We start from the raw sequence: 26,377 nt of genomic DNA, 5'->3' as shown, positions 1-26,377 counted from the left end.
ATCATACCATGAATATAAAATCCGATAAACCCTGTTAGAGTTTTCACGCAAATTTCTGGTTGGATTTTGATTGCTAAACTGTCGAATGTGCTTCTCAGATTGACAATCTAATGTTTCGTTATTTCTTTAGATGGTCAGGTCATTCCATTGGTGGAGTTGTCAGCCAAACAAGTAGCTTTTCACATCCCATTCGAGGTAGTGGAGAAGGTTTACCCGCCTGTACCAGAACAACTCCAGCTTCGAATTGCATACTGGAGCTTCCCTGAAAATGAGGAGGATATCAGGTGAGTCCATTTAGTACAATTATAAAGTAGCATACTAAACCTAGCAGGAAGTCCGCCATTTTGATTGAACTTTGCAATTTGTTGCCATTTTTGGGGCAGTTTTATAAGGGTCATATTTTAACGGAATTTATCTGATCGTCTTCAAACTTGGCGTGTTTCATTTTAAGATGTTAAAGATGAAAATATATTGAAAGCTGATTTGAGTTTATTTTGGGAATTACACCTGATTTTTGGCCTTTTATAGAGGTCATAATTTAATGAATACTCGTGAAACTTTGCACAAGAATAAGGCTTTTACATTTATATTTAGAGGGTTCTTGTCCTATGTGCCAGTACCCCAACGTGGCCAGGGTTGCGAGGGCCCTTTATAACTGCTTGCAGCTCTAGTTAGGGCCCAAGCAGCAGCAGTGGCCCTATTGTTTCTGTAAGAATTATTATTATAAGGGCCCGAACAGCTGTAGAAAAATAGAAAACAATCTTGGCACTTTTGCCCGAGGGCTACGAAAATTGGGGAGTTATGTGTAGCACCCTCCGAGATGCACAAAAAAAAAAGTCAGTGGCAGCCATATCTTAAAATTTACAGGAAGTGAGCTATGAATATTTTGAAGTCCTCAACGGTGGAAGTAGGCGTAGGATGGCACTATAGTCACAACGGCACCGAAGAAGGCAGCACGCCTCTCCAGACCCCAACTGCTTCAATTGGAAATTTGAAGGAGCGGCGGCTAGGATTTAGCAATGGCGAGGCGCCGCCGCTGAATGACTAGAACGGAATCGCTAAATTGGCTCCGGGTTAATTACCAACTCGATGCTGCTTTTTCCCGTTTTTTTTTTCTTCATCTGTCTACTTCCTCCGCAGGTTGTATTCATGCCTGGCAAATGGAAGTCCAGATGAGTTTCAACGTGGTGAGCAGTTACACCGGATCAGAGCTGTGAAAGACCCTCTGCAAATTGGTGAGTTTATTTGCCAGACTCACTCGCGAATGCGGCTGAACCTGCGTGAGCGCTTGTTCAGTGTGCTGCGTTCGCCAACTTTTTTTTCAGGAATCCGCAATTTTCCAGCCAATCAGAATTCACGGAAGCTTTTACACGTTAACTACAGAATTACTGGAGAAATTGTGTTTGAAGGCTGAGAGATTGAATAAAAAATTGTGGAATTGATTGAAATTAAATTGAATGACGTGGAATGTTGTACAATGACCTAAAAGTTGTAAAAAAATAAAATAAATAGACGAGATAAACAATTTTTGGGATTTATGTTTAGCAATTATACTCTTCTTTTTTTTCGCGGTAGGGATACGCCTAAAAGTTTAAAGTTGGATTGATTTGAATCAGTCCCCCCCCAAAAAGTAAAAATAAGGGGTTTAAAAAAATCGTATTTTGCTTTGGCGTATTCGTAGAGAATTGGAAGGATAAATCGAAAAGATTTCAAATGGACAAAGTCTACCAAAGTGTGTTCTGACCATTTTGAATACCGTATTTTGATGACTATAAGGCGCACTTTAAAGTCTTAAATATTCTCAAAAATTGACGGTGCGCCTAATAGTGAGGTGCGCCTTGTGTGTGGACCACGGTCCAAAATCTGACTAGCTGTGTAGGAGGATTTCCCGTCGATTTATACATGAAAGGCAAACCTAGCTGAGGACAGGCATGATGAGATTGCGAAGGAGTCAATTTGGCAGCCCCTCCTCTATCCCCAAAGCACTGGTGTTTCCTCTGACCATCCGTAACTTGTTGTGTTCTAATTTCTGCCGTGGCACTAAAGCATGCATGTTCAGTACGGAGCCCCTCTGGTGCCAGGGTATGAAAAAATTTTTTGGGGTGCATATCTGTACCCACAGTTTAGCAATCTGTTCCCACAGTTTAGTAATCTGTACTCACATTTTTGTAATCTGTACCCACAGTTTAGTAATCTGTACTCACAGTTTTGTAATCTGTATCCAGAGTTTAGTAATCTGTACCCACGGTGTACTAGTCTGTTCCCACAGTTTATTAATCTGTACCCACACTTTAGTAATCTGTTGACACAGTTTAGTAATATGCTTCTCCATTTACAACATGCAGCTATCATTTGGGGCAGGATCAAGCCTTTTTTTAATAGAAACATTTAATTTTGGCTATGATCAAAATCGGCCTCTTGTTGTTTTTTTTTTTGTGTGTTTTTTCTTCTTCTTCAGTTTCCATCCCAATTGTGTCGTACGCTAACACTAAATGTCCTCGGGGACGAGCATGACCCTACACCCACTCTACACTACCCCCACAACCCCGTAAGAAACTTTGGAGTGTTCATCCCAAGCACTCCACAGTGGAGGGAAAATACAAGCTGATAGGTGAAGTCACAGTTAAAAAGTCAGGGCTCTTTGTACTCATCCGAATTGGTGGAGCACGCAAGATGTAGAAAAAGCTTTAATATTAACGTTTTAAACTCCACAATGCACATTTAACGTAACTGTATTTTGTGCCTATATTCATTTATAGAAGATTTTTGAAAAACATGAATCCACGTAAGTTTAAATAGTACACAGCGCAGATCTGTCTTTGTTTTTGTCTTTTTTTTTTGTCAGGTTTCCATCTAAGTGCTACTGTGGTGCCCAGTCAGTCGGGACCGTCTAAAGGCATCTACAATGTGGCAGTAATGTTCGATCGTTGCCGCATTACCTCCTGCAGTTGTACATGTGGCGCCGGGGCAAAATGGTGTGCCCACGTTGTGGCACTCTGTCTCTTCAGGATCCACAATGTAAGAAATCAAAGCATGTTTAACATGAAATGTTGAAAGCTAAATATTTGCAATGATGACAATTCATGATAATCTTAGCAATGCATATGGTTAAGCAATTTATAAGAAGACAAACTTTGTGATATGTCTCGTGTCGATTTTCAGTCATCCCGGTCATCTAATGGTAAATGCAAAAGTCTGTTTCACTTCATTCTAGCCTGGACAAAACTGATAGTATCCTTATATTATAATATTTTGTTCACTGTAACTACCAGTTAGAACCTTAATACATTTTTATAAAATAGGTAGATTACTGTAAAAAATAAAATAAAAATGCATGCAAAATTGCACACAAAAAATCCGGCCGGAGTCTGTGCAAATAGTTTTAAATTTTAATATAGTAAATACTTTTGACAGAGATGTGTCACTATCCACTATTATTGTTGTTTATTAGGCTTTGCTACTCTGAATTCTGTTTTAATTCTAATGTTTTACAATTCTTGAGAGTTATGTTTTCTGTACAGGTTTCAGCTGTCTGTCTGAGGGCTCCAGTGTCCGAGTCGTTGTCCAGGCTTCAGAGGGATCAGCTCCAGAAATTTGCCCAGTATCTTATTAGTGAACTCCCTCAACAGGTGCTTTTATTAAAAAAAAAATTGGGGTGGGATCTTGAATAGGATTGGGTATCGTTTGGGTTTTATCCGATACTGGTGCTTTCCCGGTACTTTTCAAACGGTTCCAGTGCTTAACTCATTTCCAGTTTCATTTTCACTCGTAAAAACGTCTAAATCCGTTTAAAAAAGAAAGAAAGAAAAAAACATGCTCCCAAAGACGTATTTATACGTTTTTTATGTTTGATTGTTTTTAATGCTAGAGCAGAGATGCAGCCATATGAAATCTGTTTTTTCTTGTATCTTTCTCTTCGTTAATCAAACGAGCCTCATATTCGTACGGAAGAGTGTTGAGGCCTTCGTGGTAATGAAACGTGAACTTTTGTGATTTTTCATGAAATGCTGTTGCCGGGGCCAACTGACTTGTCACTCTAAATATATACTCTATAAGAGTATAGCCCCTTACATTCAAGGATTTGTCATTGTACTGAGAAATGTGATATAATGTGTCTGATGGCTTTGTCTTTCCAGATTCTACCCACAGCCCAACGGCTACTTGACGAGCTCTTATCCTCTCAATCGACAGCAATCAACACTTTGTGTGGAGCTCCAGGTAAAATAGCCCTAAACGTTCCAACATTTTCTACCTTGTATGCTTGCATCGCTGTGAAATGGGAATAAAATGGTGAAATATATATACGTTTCTTTGAATAAATAATTACATAAAGACAATAAAAACCGCGCGTGTGTGTGTGTGTGTCTTTGAAGACCCCACAGCTGGACCTTCAGCTTCCGATCAGAGCACCTGGTATTTGGATGAGTCGACCCTCAGTGACAACATCAAAAGGACACTGCATAAGTTCTGTGGGCCATCACCTGTTGTCTTCAGGTTGTATAATTCACACACAAATCTTGAAACACACTACCAGGGTGTCCTTTGCTGGTTAAAGTGTTATACTAGAATGTTTTTTTTTTTACTAGCGCACTTAATTCTTTTAACAACTTAACGCGTTTTGAAAGAAAGTTCATTATTGTAACCTAATTATTGCTATTGTGTTTTAAGTATAATTTATTCAAAATACCTTTTCCTTCATTCTATGAGGCACTGTGTTATGAAGTATCAAATAATGACCTACACTGTATGCTGCCATATTTGACATTTTTTTGTCCCGTCCACGTCGTCACTGTGCCCGCGTTGCATGCGCTAATACGGCACTGCTCATTTTGGACTTGTTTCCTTGGTGTATTGTGCTATAAAAATGCCATATGGTGTCGTCAAGTATTGCCATAACTCAGATGGCGCAGAAGTGATTGGTGAAAACGGCCAACCCACGTACTCCTCAGCAGTGTGCAACCGTAATTACAGTGGCATATATGTGAAAACTATGATGACCAAAATTTTGCTGGACCTGTGCAGACGTGCTACTCAGTGTGAAAATATGTGACCCGCTCCAGCAAAAATAAAAAAAACTGTACATCTTTGGGAGCATGGTAATATTTAAAATAGAACGTATTTATACGTTTTTGGGAGCAAATGAGTTAATTACCACCAGTCAAGGCATACTTGTAAAATTAATGAGGCCGTCCTCTAAAAAATAATTATTTTACATGAAATCATTTGTGTCACAATTACTAGCATCCCTGACGTTAATACGATTTGCCAACAAAACAGCTGCTAAGCTTCTATCAGGGATGTGATTTTTCCGCTAATTCGCGGAATTCCGCTTTTTTTATCTCCAAAAATAAACATTTTAAATTTCCGTTTTTTTTTTTTTTTTTTTGTAGTTCATTGTGTATGCACATGACTCCGACAGATAACATCTTCTGCTATAACAAAGACATTTGTGATATGTTCTAATATGAGTTACTTTTCATTTGGTCATGATACAATTATTTGTTCATGAAATTTGAACTCTTCAACATTATTCATGTGTTAACTTAGTAATCACATTAGTTAGATATGATGATATTCTCAGTGATAGTTTTTAAAATGCAAAGGCAGTCCAATGTTTTTGAATGTGACTGATTTTGAGTTGACTAAAACTGCCATTTTAAACTGCTCCGGGGGGCTTCTCCCCCCTTGTCCCCCCACCAGGGCACTGCCCTGGACCTAGCTGGGTGTCGGCGGCCCCCAGACCCCCGGCTAAATTTTCAGATAATTTCACTTTGGTCAAATCACATCCCTGTATTTAAAATAGAACGTATTTATACGTTTTTGGGAGCAAATGAGTTAATTACCACCAGTCAAGGCATAGTTGTAAAATTAATGAAGCCGTCCTCTAAAAAAATAATAATTTTACATGAAATCATTTGTGTCACAATTACTAGCATCCCCGATGTTAACTCTTTGACTGCCAAAAACGTTAAATAACGTTTCGTAAAATCCTATGGAGGAGTGCCAAAGACGTTAAAAGACGTTTTTTTTCAAAACAGGTGAAACTAACCATTTTCTATTGTTGATTACTCAAAAACGGAATAAGGTAGAAACAAACTTTTTTTTTCTGATGGAAGATGAGAGTCCAATCTTGTTTTGGCAGAATGTGTGTTTCCATAGTCTAAACACATAATTTTCTATGGACCTTGAAAGATCAGTCAAAATGTTTAAAATCGGCTGGCACCCACGGCATCCCTTTTCTGAAAATGTCTGGCAGTCAAAGAGTTAATACGATTTGCCAACAAAACAGCAGCTAAGCTTCTATAATGTGTCACAAGATGGAAGAATACAGAAAGAGCGATTTTCGACCATTCCTTTTTGCTCAATCTCTTTTAAGTTATCACCTGGGCCCTCCAGAATTAAAACCCTTTTACTTGAGCATGTTTTTTGTTATGGCCCGTCTGTGACAAACACAGAAGTCTAATAGTAAAGCATTATCGGGTTCAGGTTTGGAGGTTGTTAGAATCAGTCACACCCTTCCTTGTCTTACTGTCATTGACGTCACAGTCATTCAACATATCCTCAATTTGATTGTGGAATTTCTTTACTATTGTTGTTAATTGCTTATGTGTGTGTGTGTGTGTGTTCACAGTGATGTCAATTCCATGTATCTCTCATCCACTGAGCCACCAGCTGCTGCTGAATGGGCCTGTCTGCTAAGGCCTTTAAGAGGACGAGAGCCAGAGGGCATTTGGAACCTTCTTTCGATTGTGAGGGAGATGTTCAAGAGACGGGACAGCAATGCTGCACCACTGCTGGAGATACTCACTGAGCAGTGCTTGACATATGAACAGGTAAATCTTTGAATTTTTTGTTGTTGTCCATGTGTATGGGTTGCTTTTTTATTTTTTATTTTTTTTATTTTGGTAAATCAGCTTCCACTTTTCTACCTTCGGTTCTCAAAGCATTTTAGCACTTTTCTCATTTTAACTACTGACGACGCAGCATCAGCAGCAACTGGGGGTTCAGTATCATGCTCAAGGACTCTTCAACATGGTCTCATGGGTTGAGGATCGAACCCCAAACCTGTGGTTTAGGAGATGACCACTCTACCACTGAGCCATGCTCCCCCAAAGCTTCAGCTGGTCTCAAAGTGTGATTTTTCTTTTCCCCCATTTTAATACATGACGTCACATCCGCAGAGGGCGGGAAATTCAAAACCGAATCCAGTCGTTAAAACTATTTGGCCAAAGGCTTGCACGAGTAGCCATTGTAAACAGCTAAGGGTTACTAGAACAGGGGTGGGCACACTCGGTCCTTCGAGGGCTGGAGTGCTACAGGTTTTGGAATGTTTCCCTTCTCCAACACAGCTGATATATGATCGGATCGTCAGCAAGCTCTGCATAAGCCTGATAACGATCCAGTTGATTGGAATCAGCTTGTGTTGGAAGAAGGAAACCTCCAAAACCTGCAGGACTTAAAACAAAAATGAACTGGGTTCAAAACCGTTTATTAGCCCCAGGATGAATTTGAGACTAATTTTGACAAATAGTCGCGTTCACTTTTCTTTCACGATTGACATACACAACACTCCTTTTTTTTTGGTCTCGGCGTTGGATTGTCAGTTTTGTGATTCATTGTATATTAACTCTTTTCCTGCCAAAAACGTCAATTGACGTTAAGGGCACGCCCACCGAGTACCGCCAATAACGTCAATTGACGTCATCTACGTTTTTTTCCCCCCTGAATGGGCAGTGCAACGTCTTGTGCAGTTCTGGTTTGTGAACTAACTATGGCCAGCAGATGGCAGCATTGTATTTCTTTGCCCAATAATTTTTTACATGGGTCAAGTTTTAAAGAATTCCTCCTCAATTTATCTCGTGTCAGCTATTGTACCCAAATTAGAGTTTCAGTTTTACTTTTAATTATTTATTATGGCATTCTATATATTTTTTTTCTTTTTTCATCATTCTCAAGAGAGAAACAAATCTTCGTCTTTTTGGCAGTCTTGTTTCACGGCCTTGCACTTATCTTTGATGCTTGTGTTTATTTTTTTTTTAGATCATCAGCTGGTGGTATAGCGTTCGAACGTCTGCATCTCACAGCAGTGCCAGCGGACACACTGGACGGAGCAACAGCCAATCGGAGGTAGCAGCTCATGCCTGTGCCAGCATGTGTGACGAAATGGTGACACTGTGGAAGCTGGCAGTGCTCGACCCCACTATGAGCCCCTGCAGGTCAGATTATTACCCTAAATCTTTCAAATCGAGTTTTTGATTGATCCTCCTTGGTACGAATCCACAGAAATGTTAGCATTGGGTTTTCCCATCTTTTTTTTTTTTTTTTTTTTTTAATTTTAAGAAGTCTGTAGATCACCACATCAAATATAACAAGATCAGGTAAATGTTAAACAGGATTGTGTTTAAAATGCATATTGTACCATCTCTTCTAGGCGTCTGGAACTGGCAAGTCACTTGAAACTCTGGCACCTTAAAGTTATCGAGATAGTGAAGCGTGGGCAACATCGCAAGTCCCTGGACAAGCTTTTCCAGGGCTTCAAACCTGCCGTGGAGTCGTGTTATTTCAACTGGCAAAAGGCCTACCCTCTGGAAGGCATCACATACTGTAGCGCGGAAAAGAAGACCGCCACCTTCTGCTGGCCGAGGGGAATGCAGCAGCAACAGAAAGCAGGAAGTGCTTCTGCACAATGTGTCAGAGAAGCTCCTGAACCAGGAGGAGTAAGAAGAAGCGATCAGTCGTTTCAGGAAGAGGTTGTAGTGAGGCCAAAGGAGACCATGCTAACCAAAAAGAAGGCTATTTCAGTGAACGGAGGGGGGGCCATGTTGGTCCGTCTGGGAGGGGGTCTCTCGCTGTCTCTCGACGATGGAGCAGGGAAGTGCTTCTACAAAGGATCAGGTGGTGCCTGTGGGGGTAAGCTGAAACTAATGAAGAACTTTGAGAAGGGCGGGATTTTAGGAGGATGTAAAAACGTCAATTCCAAACGGAGAACCAGCAGTGAGGATAGCTCTCTGGAGCCAGACCTTGCCGAACTCAGCCTGGATGATGGGAATAGCTTGGCTTTGGGAGCCGAAGCAAGCAACACGTTTGAATTTACTCCCCCAAGACCAGACCCCAGTACACTGCTTCAAGAGTCATGTAATAACGCATGCGGTAGCATTAAGGACAAAATACTGGATTGTAAACATATTAGCCTCGCCGCGGACGGCTGTCACGCCGTCAAGACCGTGCCACCGAACATACATTTCAAAGAGACAGACATGGGTGTAGGTGATGTTTTCAGTGGGTTAGATGATCACTCGCAGCACGAGGTGGACTCAGAAGAGAGCAAAGACTTGAACTCTGTTAACAGTGATCAGCCGTTATTAGACAGTTCGTGCGAAAACTCATTTTCTACCAAGCCTGCTCAAGGACTTGGGCAGGAAACACACGCTGAGACAGAAGCAGGTAATAGAACACCTGCTCTGTGTGGAATTCCTCAACAAGAAGTGGAAGCAGGAAATGGACTATTTCTGTGTGAAGATGACTACCAGGTTTATTACCTGAGCCCTGCTTCGGAAGAGGGAGCCGACCGACAGCTGGTTGACAACCACCAAGACGAGCCCGACATATTTGCAGGGATCAAACCATTAGAGCAGGAGGGACGCATGGAGGTGAGTTGAGCTATTTTATTTACAAGCGAGACAATGACAAGTTTCTTCATATTTATCTGACGTATATGGGTTGAAAATGATATCAAAATTGAACATGTTTTTTATATACAAAATGTGAAATATGGATGACAATGCATTTTCCCGCATTAGTCAAATAGGTTACAAAGTAAACCTCTTCTTTTTAATTCCATGTGACACTAGGGCGATCCGTTCTTACGGAAGAGGATTAGGGCCAGTGAACAGAGGAAAAAGTTGGCAGGATTCTGACTTTATTCTCACAATTCTGACCTTGAAGTGAGAATTCTCACTTTAACCCTGGAGAACCCACGGGGTCAAATTTGGCCCCTATAAATTCTGCTACTCAAATAACAAAGACCTTTTTTTTTTTTTACAAATTTAACTTCAAAAGTCCAGAGTGCCACTTCTGACCCCTGCATGGGGCCATCTAGTGGATGAATATTGCACTTACATGAGCCAGAGTGGTGGTGACAAGATGGCTAAAATGCAACAAATAAAACAAAACAATTATATTGTTCAATGTAGCTTGTGTATTTGATTGATTATTTTCTTAAATTCTAAATAGTTTACTGACAGTTTTTGTTATTCAGATTTTTCGAAATGATACCCCTAAATCCCAAAGGGTCAAATTTCGCCCTAATCTTAAATTAGGGAATAAATTGAAAAAAAAAACATATATTTTGGTGTTCAGTGAACTTATAGCAGTCATTTAATGTATAATTCATAATTTTCCAAAGAAGAAAAGGGTTCTTGGGTTCTCCAGGGTTAAAGTCAGAATTCTGAAAATAAATTCTGAATTCTGACTTTAAAGTGCGCACTATACATTTTTTTTTATCCCACATATAATGACAATAATAATTTAGAAAAGATGGATGGTGCTGTGTTTCGAGTTACAACACATTCATGGAACAAATTCAACTTGTATGTCAACGTACCACTTTTTGTAGTCGAATGGCTCAAAATGATGTCGTTTCAATAGGTGTTGTTTGCATGTGCTGAGGCTCTACATGCTCACGGATACAATAATGAAGCATGCCAACTGGCTGTGGATTTAGCAAATGAACTTCTGGCAAAACCTCCAGACCTAAAAGTGGAACAGCCACAGACAAAGGTAAGTTTAGGTAGTTTCACATCATATGTTTCAACTTATTTTGTCGTTCTATTGATTAGTCTCAACTTGGTCCCGTTGCAAAAAATACTGGCCTAAGTGTGTTTATTTTTCTGTCTCTTTTTTTAACATGTGACCAGAATTATTTCTTCTTTTTTTTCAAATTAGATGTCTGCCTGTTTCTTTTACACACTTCCTTTATTTAACATTGTAAGAGTTAAATTATGTTGACAGCTGTGGAGCAAAAGCAAAGCAGTCACATCTTATTCTCCTGCATACTTATTATCAGAGGCGTAGCTTGACATTAGGCAGGGCAGGCAATTGCTCGGTGCCCGTTAGCCAACAGGGGCCCCCAGACGGCACACAGATTTGACACAAACCACATGTCCATCACATGAGCAGCGCAGCAATGACAACTGACCATTTCAAATTCCCTGAGCCAGGTAAGGTTTTTTTTTCTTTAAAAAAAGAGAAGGGAAAAAAACAATAGTAAGGTTGATTATTTTATTTTTTTTGTAAATGATTATGAATAGTAGTAAAGCTTTTATTTAAAAAAAAATGTAGCAAGACTTTATTTATTTATTTATTTATTTATTAAACAAAAAATAACCTTGTATATAGTAAGGCTTCTTTGCAAATTTATTGGGTGATCTCGCGCAACTGTCGTGAAAGACAAAAAAGTCATCTAGTTTGAGCTCAGCATTAAGAGTTCCCCTAGACCAGGAACATAACATGATTTGGGGGATTGTCTATTCCTTTCTTTGATGCTTATTTTCAGTAGAAATCAGGGATGTGATTTTTCCGCTAATTCGCGGAATTCCGCTTTTTTTATCTCCAAAAATAAAAATTTAAAATTTCCTTTTTCTTTCTTTTTTTTGTGTATGCACATGACTCCGACAGATAACATCTTCTGCTATAACAAAGACATTTGTGATATGTTCTAATATGAGTTACTTTTCATTTGGTCATGATACAATTATTTGTTCATCTTCAACATTATTTATGTGTTAACTTAGTAATCACATTAGTTAGATATGATGATTGTCGCAAGTGATAGTTTTTAAAAGCAAAGGCAGTCCAATGTTTTTGAATGTGACTGATTTTGAGTTGACTAAAACTGCCATTTTATATGGGATAGTTCAATATACATTGAAAATTTATGCTGTTGTTATGTCTATTTCTTTGTCATGTGAGTGCATTGAAAGTACTTAAAAACACGGAAAACCTGGACCTAGCTGGGTGCCGCCGGCCCCCAGACCCCCGGCTAAATTTTCAGATAATTTCACTTTGGTCAAATCACATCCCTGAGAAATAGGTCATTAGTCTTTTTGTGTATCTCTGCCTGTTTTGTTTGTGTGGCAGTTTAAAAAAAAAAAAATCTTCATCAATGAGAAAACGAAATTTAATGTAACTACTAATTTATCGAGCCCTTTCAATTCCGACTCAAAATAAAAGTACTGAGTGGAATACTGCTGAGTCAAGTTCTTCCACTTTTCAAGTGTGGGGAAATTAGATACTAGGCAACACTTGAGAAGCGTTAAGCGGCTTGTCTCGTAGCCATAGTATTTGACTCTAGCCTAGGCAGGATTCTGGCATTCTCTTTCCACAGTCAAGTCACAGCCTATTGCAAAGATAATACCACAAATTTGTGTGTGTTCGTATGTGTGTATTAAGTCCTCACATTTGCTTTTCCGTTCATTTAGGGTAAAAAGAATAAAGTGTCAACAGGCCGTCAGACACAGGTAGCCACCAACACGTTGTCAAAAGCAGCCTTCCTCATCAGTGTCCTCAGTGATCGACTGGAGCTCCACAATCTGGCCTTCAATACCGGCATGTTCTCCTTGGAACTCCAGAGACCGCCGGCATCTACGAAAGCTTTAGAGGTTCACGTTTTATTCAATCGCTTCTCATTTTACAGTACGGATGGGTAGTTTCAATTTGTGTTCATCAGACTTGTATAACTTTGAGCAGGAGAGTAGTAGAAGAACGCGGTGGCATTCAGATGTTTTTTTTGGTGTAAAATAATAATAATAAAAAAGACTGCTGTGGCTACGTATTTTGCAAATAAATATTTGCTGATTTGGGTGATCTAAACATGATATTTTGAATAAACATCAGGTCAGGCACACAAAAAAAAACATGTTTGCAATACAATTGAAAATCCAATGTGCCAGTACCCCGACGTGCAAGTACTGGTACCCCAAAGTAGCCCCTTTATAGCTGCTCACAGCTCTACTTATTATTATTATTATTATTATCCGCAAACGATAACATTTTTGAGAACCTAGACATGAACGAAAATTTTGCAAACTGTTTGGGCCTGGTGAAAAATGTTATATTATGAAGTTGTCATAACAACATGACTCTATTGGCAGACTCTAAATTGGCAGGCACGTGTAGCACCCCAAGACGCACAAAAAAGACAGGAAGCCATTTCTTAAAATGTACTATTTTGGACCATTTTTGTAAATTCACCGTAGTCATACTTTTCACAACCTTTGCCAACAGTTTTGATCCGATTGACTTCAAACTTGGCAGGTATCATCTCAAGACGTCGTTATACTATATGATGGGGGCACTACATTTACGCTTGACACAAAAATAGGGCCTGAATGTAGAACATGACTGAGTCTCTGTGGATTAACCAGGTGAAGCTGGCTTACCAAGAGTCCGATATTGCGGCTCTGTTGAAGAAACTTCCTCTGGGTCTTGTGGAAATGTCGATCATCAGAGAGAGGGCTGAGCGGCTCAGAGATGGAAACTACTGCGGTTACAGACCTGTCCTTCCTCTCATGTTGGCCAGCTTTATTTTTGATGTCCTGTGTGCCCCAGGTAAGAACCAGGGTTAGGTTAGCATTTCCTCCTTGATTCTTAAAGTCCGAATTGAAAAAAAAAAAAGAGTTGTCAAGTATTGAAGGGCATTCAGCTAAAGTATTCTGCACCAAACTTATTTGCTCATTGTTTTTGTAGAAAGTTTTATTATAATAAAGGCCCGAGTAGTGACCATTGCAAGGTCGTTATTGTTTTTGTAGAAATTATTAATAGGGCCCCACCAGTGTCCGCTGTGAGGTCTCAAACGTTTTTGTAGAAATTACAACTACTCTTATTAGGGCCCGAGCATTGACCGCTGTGAGGTCCCAAACGTTTTTGTAGAAATTACAACTACTCTTATTAGGGCCTGAGCATTGACCGCTGCAAGGCCCCTATTGTATCTGTACACTTTATTAGGGCCCGAGCAACGGGCCACTGTGAGATCCCTATTGTATCTGTAGAAATCATTATTATTATTAAGGCCCGAGCAGCGACCGCTACGAGGTCCCTATTGTATCTGTATACTTTATTAGGGCCCGAGCAGCGGGCCACTGTGAGGTCCCTATTGTATCTGTAGAAACCATTATTATTATTAAGGCCCGAGCAGCGACCGCTACGAGGTCCCTATTGTATCTGTATACTTTATTAGGGCCCGAGCAGCGGGCCACTGTGAGGTCCCTATTGTATCTGTAGAAACCATTATTATTATTAAGGCCCGAGCAGCGACCGCTACGAGGTCCCTATTGTATCTGTATACTTTATTAGGGCCCGAGCAGCGGGCCGCTGTGAGGTCCCTATTGTATCTGTAGAAATCATTATTATTATTATTAAGGCCCGAGCAGCGACCGCTACGAGGTCCCTATTGTATCTGTATACTTTATTAGGGCCCGAGCAGCGGGCCGCTGTGAGGTCCCTATTGTATCTGTATACTTTATTAGGGCCCGAGCAGCGGGCCGCTGTGAGGTCCCTATTGTATCTGTATACTTTATTAGGGCCCGAGCAGCGGGCCGCTGTGAGGTCCCTATTGTATCTGTACAGTAGAAATCATTATTATTATTAAGGCCCGAGCAGTGACCGCTACGAGGTCCCTATTGTATCAATATAAATTGTTAGGGCCCAAGCAGCGACCATTGCAAGGTCCCTATTGTATCTATAGAAATTCTTCTTCTCCTTCTTCTTTTCTGAAAATACTAAAAAAATTTGGGGGGGGGGGGGCAAAACCTTGAAATCACATCTCAAGTGGAGCGGAAGCCAATGCAAGTTGGCTAATATGTATGTAATCGAACTTTCTCATCCTTGTAAGAAGTTTAGCTGCAGCATTTTCTGCCAAAAGTTTAATACTAGACATAGCAAGACCAGTTATTATATATATTAGCTATACTGTTAAATAACGGAGGCAGAAATTCTGAACAGCTCATGTGCAACATTTGTGTTCCTTTATTTTTTATTTTTTTACTTTGTGCAGTTGTGTCTCCAACTGGCTCCAGCCCACCCAGCCGCAAGCACAGCAGTGAGATGCCAGGTGATGAAGAGCTTGGCTTTGGTGCAGCTGTTTCAGCACTAGGTAAATACGTACTTCAACATACTAACTAAAAAATATATACAACGCTCTTTTTTTTTGCTCCCACTTTTTATGGACTCAAAAGGTCTAAAACTTTTTCTTCACACACAAAAGGCCATTTCTCGCTGATTAATGTTCACAAACCTGTCTTAGTGAGAGTTTCTCCTTTGTCAAGCTAATCCATCCTACCTTATAGGTGTTGATCATTGCACATCGACGCCTTAGGTTGGCTACAATAAAAGACCTGAATTGAATCTTAATTGTGCACTTTTGCTTTATTGTGGGGGTTTATTGTCTTATTTGCCTCAAGCAGTGTATCTCCTTCACATAGAGTTGATCAGGTGGTTGTCACCTTAAAAAAAAAAATCACCCTCAATCTAATTTCAAATGTCTGATCTGGCAATTATAATCGACGTCATTGATTAGATCCGCAAAATAAGACATAACTGCAAAAACAAGCGCGTTCACTCCAATGTCGTTTTATGCTTGTGTATAAATGAGCCCAAAAGCGGATATAGAGAAGCTTTGCGGTGGGAGACGGAAGTTCCGCCTTTACTTTTTTTTTTTTTTTTTTTTTTTTTCTTTTTTTTTTTTTTCTTTTTTTTTTTTTCTGGGGAAGTTCCGCCTTTACACCACTGACTTACATATGAACATTTTGCCATTTATTTTAAGGCTTTTAACACACCAGGCCCCAGGGGGGTGCCACTCATTTTTTACTCCGTTTTTTTCATAACTCAGGATATGTAGCTTTATCTATTTGTTTTTCATGTCTCTCTCAATGCCACGCTCATATGTTACACACTAATTTGTCTCATGTGTTTCATAAGCTTTTTTTTATGTTTTGTGTTTCTCTACTTCAGACTAAATAATATTTAATTGTGTATGCAGGAATGAAGACAACAGTAAGTGAAGCAGAGCATCCTCTGCTTTGTGAAGGAACAAGAAGGGTTAAGGGAGATCTTGCTCTGGCCCTCATGATCACATATAAAGATGACCAGAACAAGCTGAAGAAGGTAAGAACAGTCTGTACTGACGTCCTACTGACTGTATTTCATTTCTTGGGTTTCTTCTTAGTCCCTTTTACAGCTTGTATAACCTATATTAACTAATTTGCTCCCAAAAACTAATAAAAAGGTTCTATTTTAAATGTTGACATGGTCCCCAAAACGTATTTATACAACCAGGGCCATGTTGCAAAAAGGCTCTTAGCCCCACTGTTTTAAACCGATTTGTGAATAATGATGAAACTTAGCTATATTCTAATGCTAATTGCTGCAAAACGGAAACAGATACAAATGTACTTTTTTTTTTCCTGATGAAAGAAGATACTCTATTTGTTCTTTTGGTAAATTCCATGTTTTTTATAGCAATAGAGCACAGTATTTTGTGGGCCCTGCAAAATCTGTCAAAATCCAGTCAAACAGGAGGGAGCAAAGGGGGTTGCTTCAGTGAAAATGGCTGGGAGTGAATGAGTTTATCAGGGTTTTTTATTGATGACATCACAGTTGCTCAGGTCTCGGGTAACAACCAATTACAGCTCAGCTTCAGAAAAAAAGGTGAGCTGTGATTGGTCGTTGCCTGAGCCCTGAGCAACTGTGATGTCATCTTCAGTCGACAGCAAGTGGCAAAATGGCCGCCCCCTGAGATGGATAAAAATGGCTGGATTTTGCTTTATAACTCATATTCCACAAATGTAATATTAATCAGAATGTCATGTTTACACTAGTGAGGTCACATAAAACATAATCATGTCAAGAAATGTTTAAGGTTGACCCCTTCAAGAAATCATAGGAGGGATTATTCATTAGAGAAGGACAATGTAAATAACACCTTTATTGTTTGTACTTCTTCTTCTTTCATCCATCTACAGATACTTGATAAATTATTAGACAGAGAGAGTCAGACCCACAAACCTCAGACCTTAAGCTCCTTCTACTCTAGCAAGCCTGCGGCCGCCAGCCAACGCAGCCCGTCGAAACACGGCCCCTCATCTTCGTCTGGAACCGCTCTGGTGGCTTCTTCGTCCAGCTCCTCACCTGCTGTGGCTTTGGCTTTTGAAGAAATGGATGAACAGAAATCAGTGCAGAACAACAGCACTGCAGGACAGAGCACGAATAACTGTGGTAAGCATTGTGAGACATCACCCATTATTAAGAATTATTATTAAGACTTATTGATTATCGAGACTTTACAGCTACATTCTGAGACGAAGCTAACAGGACAGCAAGTTCGAACAAGACCAGCCCACCCCCCACCTAAAAGGAGCCATACCTGCTCTATTACTTTTTTTTCTTTTTTTTTAATGACTCAATACAGGAATCTTTTTAAATCTATAAATAAATATTTACAGAACAAGTCTTAAAATTATAATTCATCTGCATGCGTTTTGGAGGAATATTAGCCCGCTTGACTGTCCGCGCTGCCCGTGGTGACCCCGGGGGCACATCGACCACTTGTACAACATGAAATACAAACTAGAAAATACGTTCAACACATGTCTCCAAACTAGCTTTTTGTTTTTCATTTTCGACACAATATGAATGGGGGGACCTCGGAAAGAACTAAGCCGACACGTTTATGACAAATGACGATGAATTCCGACGGGATTACGAGCAAATGCGCATGATGGCGAAACAATGGATTCGCAATGGCGACAACTACGAATAACTCCGAACACAAATGCGACCAATTCCGAACCCTGTCGAACCCTTGCCGGCAACGCTCGCAACTCTAACACATATCCCTTTCTTTTATTTTGCTTCCGTGTAGTCCCGGGAGGCAATCAAGGAGACTGTCAAAATGAGTCATCCACATTCAAGCTTGACAACACCGTACCGAGCCGTTTAGCGCTTGGGGCACGCTGTGGATTCAGCCAACGCTGCTGGGGGTCTCCCGCCCGACAGAAGAAGAAACACACTGGTAACACTGACTGGCATTGTTTTCATTTTTATTCACCTGGCATGTTGTGTGTTTAAATACATCATTCGCGCTTGGGTAATTGACACTCATCCACCCAAAATAAGTTTTATGTTATGCATTGTGTTTATTGGTGTAATAATAAATCATATACTGACTTTTCATCAGAAAGTAACATGAAATCTGTCTGTACAGGTATGGCAAGTATTGACAGCAGCGCTCCAGAGACAACATCAGACAGTTCTCCCACCCTCAGCCGGCGGCCATTACGAGGTGGCTGGGCAGCAACATCGTGGGGTCGGGGTCAAGATAGTGACAGCATCAGTAGCTCATCTTCAGATTCGCTGGGATCCTCCTCCTCTAGTGGATCTCATCGGGCAGCGGGTGGCGCCAGGGCCAAGAGCACTGACACCAGCAGGTAACATTTCCTCAAATGCTTAGAAAAATGAAATGCAAAGTAGCTTAGGGCTGTTACAATATTCGCAGTATCACAAAATGCCTCGTTCATTTTCATCTTGTCTCAGTATAAAATTTGTCTTATTTTATATTTGTTTCTTGGCTCAGGGATTTCTTTTGCCAATTTACTGCTAACATGAACAAAATATTCATTAAAATTATTAGCTATGTCTGAAATGTTATCAATAACAATATTTTTATCTTTTATAAAATACTCTGGATAATGAATTTTTTAGAGCTATTTTTAATGACACGATTTAGTATTTTCCATATTTCTTGTGTATTATTGAGTGTGCGTGTGTAACCTGTGTATTAAATAATACACAGGTTATATGTGTTAAAATTAGATGACATATTTTTATTTAATGTTGTGCTCTGTGTCCAGGTACAAAGGGCGTCGTCCGGAGTGTCATGTGCCTCACGTGCCCAACCAGCCATCAGAGGCCGCGGCTCACTTTTACTTTGAGTTGGCCAAAACCGTACTCATCAAAGCTGGAGGAAACTCATCTACCTCAATTTTCACCCAGCCTTCTGTTAGTGGAGCTCACCAGGGACCTCACAGAAACCTCCATCTGTGCGCCTTTGAGATCGGCCTGTATGCTCTTGGGCTCCACAACTTTGTCTCTCCCAACTGGCTGTCCAGAACCTACTCATCACATGTGTCCTGGATAACTGGTGTGTGTTTTCTGTACTACTGTATGTATACACAGTACCAATACACTTCTTTTTTTTTTTTTGGGCTGGGGGGGTTATTGCTGTAATTGACCTTACCTCAAACCACGCCCACATGACCTAGTAAACCAATCAAGACACAAGACTTCATGTCTGCGTCGGCACGTGCGTTTTGCCTGCGGACCAAAAAAACTAAACGGTTTATTCCCTTCCCTAAACCCTCAAACAACTACAGAAAATGTTTGCACTAGATCACACTTTTTGGAAGACCACACGACCAGTTGAATCTCTCCAATATTACCAGAAAAGTGTCTGGACTAAGATAATGTTCTCCATTGTTGTTTTTAGCCAAAGGCTAACGATAGCGCCGGGTAGCTAACCTTCCACGCGTTTGTTGACTTACCATTTACTATTAACGGCAATGAAACTATGAGGTAATATAAATTCATTCTTACCCTGCTTGACAGGAACAATGTCCAAAAACTTTGCAATCGGTCGAAGTGAGTGAGGCGACAGTGATGTGTATTTCCTTTTGTTTTTTGGGCAAAATTGCATGGCGAGGGAGTGAAGATACCCTTCAACTAAAAAATTTAAAAAGCCCTTCCGGTTGCTTTCGAAGAGAAATATCGGCGTCCTGAAAATACCTGACCGAGAAATCACAAGGAAGATCTGACAATCTGGCCTGGTGGATGGTGTCTGGTCGATGCTGGATTTCACTTTCCTTTCTTTTCTTTAGTCCTTCCTCGGGTCTCCTGACGGCCTCGCGACTCTGGCTGGAAGTGTTCGGTTTAGGTGAACGGTATGGGATTTTTTAATAGGTTTTAGGTGAACTAATGAATACACACACACTCGCACGCACACACGCACATACACATACTCACCCGCATACAAAAAAAATTAAATAAATAGAGAGCAATGATAATGACATGTAAAATCGGTAAAATTACAGAATGAACAATACTGAGCTCTCCAGAAAAAAAAAAAAAGGAAGATCTGACAATTTTGCCATTCCTGTGGATGCTTATCTTGACCAGTAAATGTCGGAGGGCACTGCTCGTCGCATTTAGTGGGCGGGGAGGGGCGTGCCACGGTAAGGTCAATTTAACTTTCATAGTGTATGAGGTTACCATTTGCATTTCACACTCATGCCATACCCTTTCAGGCCAAGCAATGGAGATCGGCAGTGCTGCTCTCAACATTTTGATGGAGTGTTGGGATGGTCACCTCACACCTCCGGAAGTAGCATCATTGGCCGACCGCGCATCACGGGCCCGGGATCTCAACATGGTCCGTGCAGCCGCAGAACTGGCTCTGAGCTGCCTGCCTCACGCGCATGCTCTGAATCCGAATGAGATCCAGAGAGCGTTGGTGCAGTGCAAAGAACAGGTGCTCTAATGTTTGCTTTAACTCTTTATTGTTTTTCTCTGCCGTTTTGAATGTCGGCTGTGCTAGTTTGGCGTATTTGTAAAATTTAAAATGATCCGATTTAGGCCGAGTAAAATAATCGAAACAGACCATATCAACATTCACAATGTGGATATTATGGTGGATGTGATAGACGGGATTTTAAAAGGGAGGCTGTATTACTTCACCCACTCGATTTTTTTTCTTATAGTGCCCAATGGAAACGCGGAGAAGAGCAAGCATGGTAATTGTGCACCATAGACTTACATTATAGCAAGCATTAACAGGCCAGTGAGTTTTAGCCATTCTCGTTTTAGCAAGGCTAGTTGATCGGGCTTGAAGAGAAGAAATGGACGAAGGTTTGTAAGGCTATTAGGTTTTGTATTAATCCCCACCAATATTGACCACATTGTTGTTCCAACCTTGTTTGTAATTATGGGACTGCTGAAAGCAGCACATATTACTCTCCACCCTAGAAAATCCCGAGATTTCTCCGCAAAAATGCGGCCCGTACCGTAGATCGCACCGGGACAAATGAGGTATCAAACGATGCGGCTCGATCTGACTCGGTGCGGCATTACTTTTCTAGGAATTCCGAGTTACCATGGCGACGCAATTCCCCAAAAACTCCCAAAAAACTCCCATAGGAAATTAATGGAGAAAGGGGGAACAAATTACAGATCAAGCACCTTTTTCCAAGACACGCTGCGCACGCATACGTTATCCGACCGATACGAATTTTAGCTCATTTTGTAGGAATTTTTCCCATCTTTAGCTCAGTGTCTAAATCTTTTTTAAGGAATGAAAGCTCTCCCCCCTGTGCGGGTTCAAAGACAGTGAGTGAATTAGGCTTCTACCGCACTCTGTTGACCAATTAACTTTAGAGTGGCGGGAAAAAAGAAAAGTCTACTTCTATTTGCAAAAGTTTCACTTCAACTCGTCACCATGGCCACAATCTTTGCTCACTAGACATCAAATTCTCACATTTTGTAGTCACGAGTGTCTTCTTTCAGACAAACTAACTTTTATTTGGCTAAGGTGTCATTTAGTACCCTTATTTTCACTTTAAGCGAGGACAAGTCGGACGAACTCGCCCATCACTTCCATGTTAAATTCAGGCACCTTTCGCTCTTCATTTCTGATAAATCATAAGTTTTCAGCCTGCTCTCATTTGGTCATTTTTCATCCGATTAAAAAAATTAGAACATGCTCGTGTTCCCCAAACCCTTGCCGTTCTAAGGAGCCATTTCTTGAATCTGAATCTTGAACCGTTAAGTCGTGAGAGGCTTTTGTTCAAGGGGTGCGTCTCTCATACAAGCTCAATGGAATGTGGGGCGCGTGATGGCTCCAAGTCAAAAATGGGTGTGCGTTCTTAAAGCGACAGTGAGATATTTTTAGTTTCTGTTGATTATGGTTAACTTCCACATTTCTTGACCGATTTTTGTCGTTTGAATTTTAAACTGTTCAGCTCATTTACATTTTTTTAAATACATTTTCAGGGACAGTGAAATACTTTTAGTTGATGTTGATTATGGTTAACTTCCACATTTATTGAGCGATTCCAGTCGTTTAAATTTTAAACTGTTCAGCTCATTTACAAAGTCAATTGTGTGTGCGTGAAAGTGCATTTTTCTTAAAGGGACAGTGAGATATTTTTAGTTGATGTTGATTATGGTTAACTTCCACATTTCTTGAGCGATTCCAGTCGTTTAAATTTTAAACTGTTCAGCTCATTTACAAGAGTCAGCAGTCCCATTCAAAATTTCCGCGGGAATTTTTCTAGTTGACCAGTGAAGTTGACTCTGAGGGGAAAGTAAAGCCCAATGGTTTTCTCTCTTGCTGCGTTCACCACACCTTGTAGGACCTTCCTGTCCTCTGCTGCGAAGCCAGGATGCTTTCATTGTTGACCTGTAGAAGTTACAAACATGCAATTTGTTCATTGCATATATGTCAGGGTTATAAGGAGACACATTTATTCTAATAAATCTAATCCTGCTAACGCGTTGTCATCAGCAAACTTGTGATAGTGTTGGTGGTTTAAACGGAGGTAGTTGTGGATGAAGTCGGAGAAAACTGACATGGAGGGGTTTGAATCGTAAACTGTCAAGCGTTCAGTTTAGTTTATTACAAGGTAACAGATATATAAGATGTCAGAAGTTATTTTTTTTCAATATATTTTTGAACAGTGGATATGATTTGAACCAAATTTCAGCAGAGGATGTGATTGTTTTGCAGGATCTTTAATATGCAATTGTGTCTTCTATTACACACAGCATCAAAACAAAAATGTTCCTCATGCTTATTTTATGTTCTTATAAAAATGTCTTTTGAGCAAATCAAAGCAGTTTATCTTCTTTGTTTTTGTCTCTTTTTTTTTTTAATTCAGGACAACATGATGCTAGAAAAAGCCTGTATGGCAGTTGAAGAAGCAGCCAAAGGTGGCGGTGTTTATCCCGAGGTGTTGTTTGAGGTCGCTCATCAGTGGCACTGGCTGTACGAGCATTCAATCACAGGAGGCTTAAGCCAGCAAAGAGACACTTCAGGGCGCTGTAGCACCAAAGGATGTTTAAGTAGAAGGACCCTAGAGACCAGCTGTGGCGTTTTCGAGAGTGGAATCAATGTGGAGTCGGCCGGGGTGGCAGTCACAGGTTCGGTCACAGCAGCGGCTATTTTACCTGTTATCTCTGTGGGCTCCAACGTATATCAGTCCCACGGCATGTCAGGGCAGGTTATGGCACATGCTGCCCATGGCCTTCACCACTACGCCACCATCCAGACCCATCTGCCCACAGTTTGTACCCCTCAGTACTTGGGCCATCCTCTGCAGCACGCGCACAGACCTGCTGTCTTTCCTGTGTCCGGAGGTGCATACCCACAGGTGAGACATACTCAATTTTTTTTTTTTTTTTTTGGTGTGTGTAGGTGATACAGTACAGTAATTACTCTTCTTATGCCACTGGTTCTCTTAACTCATTTGCTCCCAAAAACATATAAATAGGTTATATTTTTTTTAAATATTACCATGCTCCCAAAGACGTATTTATACGTTTAAAAACAAAAACAAAAAAAACTTTTTTTTTTATGCTAGAGCATACAGAAGGCTTTGATGCAGCCTCTGAACTGAAAAGAATGCTTGAAGCAATGGTAGTTGTTACAAAAATGGCCAGCAGGTGGCAGCAGAGTATAAGAGATCAACCAGGGCCATGTTGAAAAAGGCTGTTTCCCCCATTGTTTTCAACAGGTTTTTGAATAATGAAGAAACTTAGCTATATTCTAATGCTAATTGCTGCAAAACGGAAACTGAACCCAATTTGCTTTTGTTCCTGGTGAAAGAAGAAACTCTCATCTTTCTTTTGGTGGATTCCATGTTTTCATAGCAATAGAACACAATATTCTGTGGGACTTTTAAAATCACTCAAAAGCCAGTGAAACAGCCGGGAACGAAGGAGGCTGCTTCAGTGAAAATGGCTGCGAGTGAATGAGTTAAAAACTGAAGTGATTTATTTTTCAAAAACTTTCATTTTAAAGGGTATACTTTAGATATGAAAGATAGCTGAGCAAATTTCTTACCGGTGCGTATTTATTTTCTTAGTGCAGTGTGTTTCTGTCTTACCCTCAGGGTATGCACCCAGCCTTTATTGGTGCCCAGTACCCCTTTTCAGTGGCTACTGGTCCCTCGCCCTCCATGACAGCGACCGCTGTGACCTTCCCAGCAATCCCTGTGCCATCTATGACGCAGATTGCCTATCCCTATCATTCTGAGACCACTCTACCAATTAACACTACTGTAGCAGGTCAGGACTGTCTGGGTGTGTGTTTTTTGCGTTTCATGTACACATTTAAGACAAGTTGCTTTTTTTTTTTTAACCACATCTATTCTGCATCCGTCATATTTTGTAGTTGGCGGTATCCATGCTGGCTCCACTTTACAGACCATTCAGGGTTCCTCTCTTTCCACCCAACCGAGCGCTTTGGCCAGCACTTCCTACCCAGTAGAGGAGGAACAGCAACACCAGCCAATCAGCCCACAGGGAATGCATTATCTCCATTCTTCTTATAGAGTTGGTGAGAATTGTTTTAGCTTATTCAAACATTGGGTCTCATTCACTAACAAATGCGGAGGAATTTAGGCATATATGCAAAATCACCGTCGGATTCATGACGTGCGTACCAGCTGGCTTTGTTCGCACGACTGCATATGTTGATGAATCAGAAGTTTTGTATTGGAAAGCTTGCAGAAACAACTGAAAACATAATTATGCCAAGCATTTATAATTAACACATTCAAACCCCCAAAAACGTATAAATATGTTTTTTTAAATACTTTATCCTGCACTCCCAAAAATTGATTTATGCTTCTTTTTTTTTTAAATGTTCTTTTATGATAGAGCATACAGAAGGCTTTGATACAGTTTCTGACATGAAGAGGTCGCTTAAAGCACTGTTAGTTATTACAAAAAAATGACCAACAGCTGGCAGCAGAGTACAAGAGAACAGCCAGGGCCATGTTGCAAAAAGCTGTTTCCCCCATTATTTTAAACAGATTTGTGAATAATGATGAAACTTCGCTATATTCTAATGCTCATTGCTGCAAAACGGAAACAAATAGTTGCATACGCACGTTAAAGGGAATGAGGCCCGATTTTTTTTTTTTAAATAAATATTAAATTAGTTCTGATATTAAAATACTGTTATAATAATTGTCATCCTTAAACCTCCTTTGCTCAGGTATGCTAGCGTTGGAGATGCTGGGAAGGAGAGCTCATAATGATCACCCAAACAACTTTTCCCGAAGCCCACCCTACACAGAAGACGTCAAATGGCTTCTGGGACTTGCTTCAAGGCTGGGTGAGCTCATCAATACTGACGTTTTTGTTGCGGTGAAATACTGACGGTTTGTATCATGTATATTTTGCCTGCAGCATATTAACTAATTTGCTCTCAAAAAACGTATAAATATGTTCTATTTTAAATATTACCATGCGCCCAAAGACGTATTTATACGTTTTTTCAATGTGTGTTTTTTTTTAAATTTTATGCTAGAGCATGCAGAAGGCTTTGATGCAGCCTCTGAACAGAAGAAAATGCATGAAGCAATGGTAGTTATTACAAAAAAACGGCTAGCAGGTGGCAGCAGAGTAAAATAAATCAACCAGGGCCATGTTGCAAAAAGCCCCCCACTGTTTTAAACAGATTTGTGAATAATGATGAAACTTAGCTATATTCTAATGCTAATTGCTGCTTTCAATCAACACACATTTGATTTTTAAACAAAATATAAAACATTAAGAAACATTAAGAAACGTGCACCATGCCAAGTTTAAATAAATACATGTTGACATTCTTTTTGTGTTTTAATTCGTGTCGCATCACTGGTAAGCTATTTTTAGAACAGACACATGTTTTTCTTGGGGCCAAGCTTGTTTTTTGATAGTTATCGGCAGTTTTATGTAGATTTTTTTTTTTAGAGTACTATTTTCTGGGGATCAATGGATTATAGTGACATACAGTTATCGTCATCACTGCCGCCACCTTCAATTGTTCCGTTTTGATAATACTCTTTTTTTTTCCCACCTTTTTGTCTTATTGTGTTTCTTCAGGGGTCAACTACGTGTACCAATTCTGTGTGGGAGCGGCTAAAGGTGTGCTGAGTCCATTTGTTCTACAGGAGATCACCATGGAGGCTCTTCAGAGGCTGAATCCGGCACATATTCACGCCCACCTCCGAACACCCGCCTTCCACCAGCTTGTTCAGCGCTGCCAGCAGTCCTACCTGCAGGT

The 26,377-nt window shown here is 40.3% G+C and overlaps 1 protein-coding gene across 4 annotated transcripts in view; it reads left to right on the top strand.

The window, feature by feature from the left end:
• Positions 1-26,377, top strand: part of zswim8 (zinc finger, SWIM-type containing 8) — a 30,307-nt gene that overhangs the window by 1,067 nt on the left and 2,863 nt on the right. The window contains exons 2-26 of one of the 4 annotated variants that reach the window (XM_077581879.1): positions 131-284; positions 1,141-1,235; positions 2,846-3,018; positions 3,522-3,629; positions 4,137-4,218; positions 4,374-4,494; positions 6,632-6,833; positions 8,041-8,216; positions 8,432-9,650; positions 10,648-10,779; positions 12,480-12,659; positions 13,425-13,608; positions 15,053-15,151; positions 16,037-16,161; positions 17,019-17,271; positions 17,918-18,067; positions 18,260-18,482; positions 18,906-19,195; positions 20,355-20,578; positions 20,808-20,840; positions 22,983-23,474; positions 24,216-24,390; positions 24,497-24,661; positions 25,325-25,444; positions 26,197-26,375. In XM_077581879.1, coding sequence (XP_077438005.1) covers positions 131-284; positions 1,141-1,235; positions 2,846-3,018; positions 3,522-3,629; positions 4,137-4,218; positions 4,374-4,494; positions 6,632-6,833; positions 8,041-8,216; positions 8,432-9,650; positions 10,648-10,779; positions 12,480-12,659; positions 13,425-13,608; positions 15,053-15,151; positions 16,037-16,161; positions 17,019-17,271; positions 17,918-18,067; positions 18,260-18,482; positions 18,906-19,195; positions 20,355-20,578; positions 20,808-20,840; positions 22,983-23,474; positions 24,216-24,390; positions 24,497-24,661; positions 25,325-25,444; positions 26,197-26,375 — 5,354 coding nt within the window. Of the gene's footprint in view, positions 1-130; positions 285-1,140; positions 1,236-2,845; positions 3,019-3,521; positions 3,630-4,136; positions 4,219-4,373; positions 4,495-6,631; positions 6,834-8,040; positions 8,217-8,431; positions 9,651-10,647; positions 10,780-12,479; positions 12,660-13,424; positions 13,609-15,052; positions 15,152-16,036; positions 16,162-17,018; positions 17,272-17,917; positions 18,068-18,259; positions 18,483-18,905; positions 19,196-20,354; positions 20,579-20,807; positions 20,841-22,982; positions 23,475-24,215; positions 24,406-24,496; positions 24,662-25,324; positions 25,445-26,196; positions 26,376-26,377 lie in introns of all 4 variants that reach the window. The other 3 variants (XM_077581877.1, XM_077581881.1, XM_077581880.1) reach the window with 3 other exon arrangements.

Source organism: Vanacampus margaritifer, chromosome 12 (assembly GCF_051991255.1).
Source record: "Vanacampus margaritifer isolate UIUO_Vmar chromosome 12, RoL_Vmar_1.0, whole genome shotgun sequence".
NCBI lineage: Eukaryota > Metazoa > Chordata > Actinopteri > Syngnathiformes > Syngnathidae > Vanacampus > Vanacampus margaritifer.
This window is presented reverse-complemented; position numbering and strand designations above follow the sequence as displayed.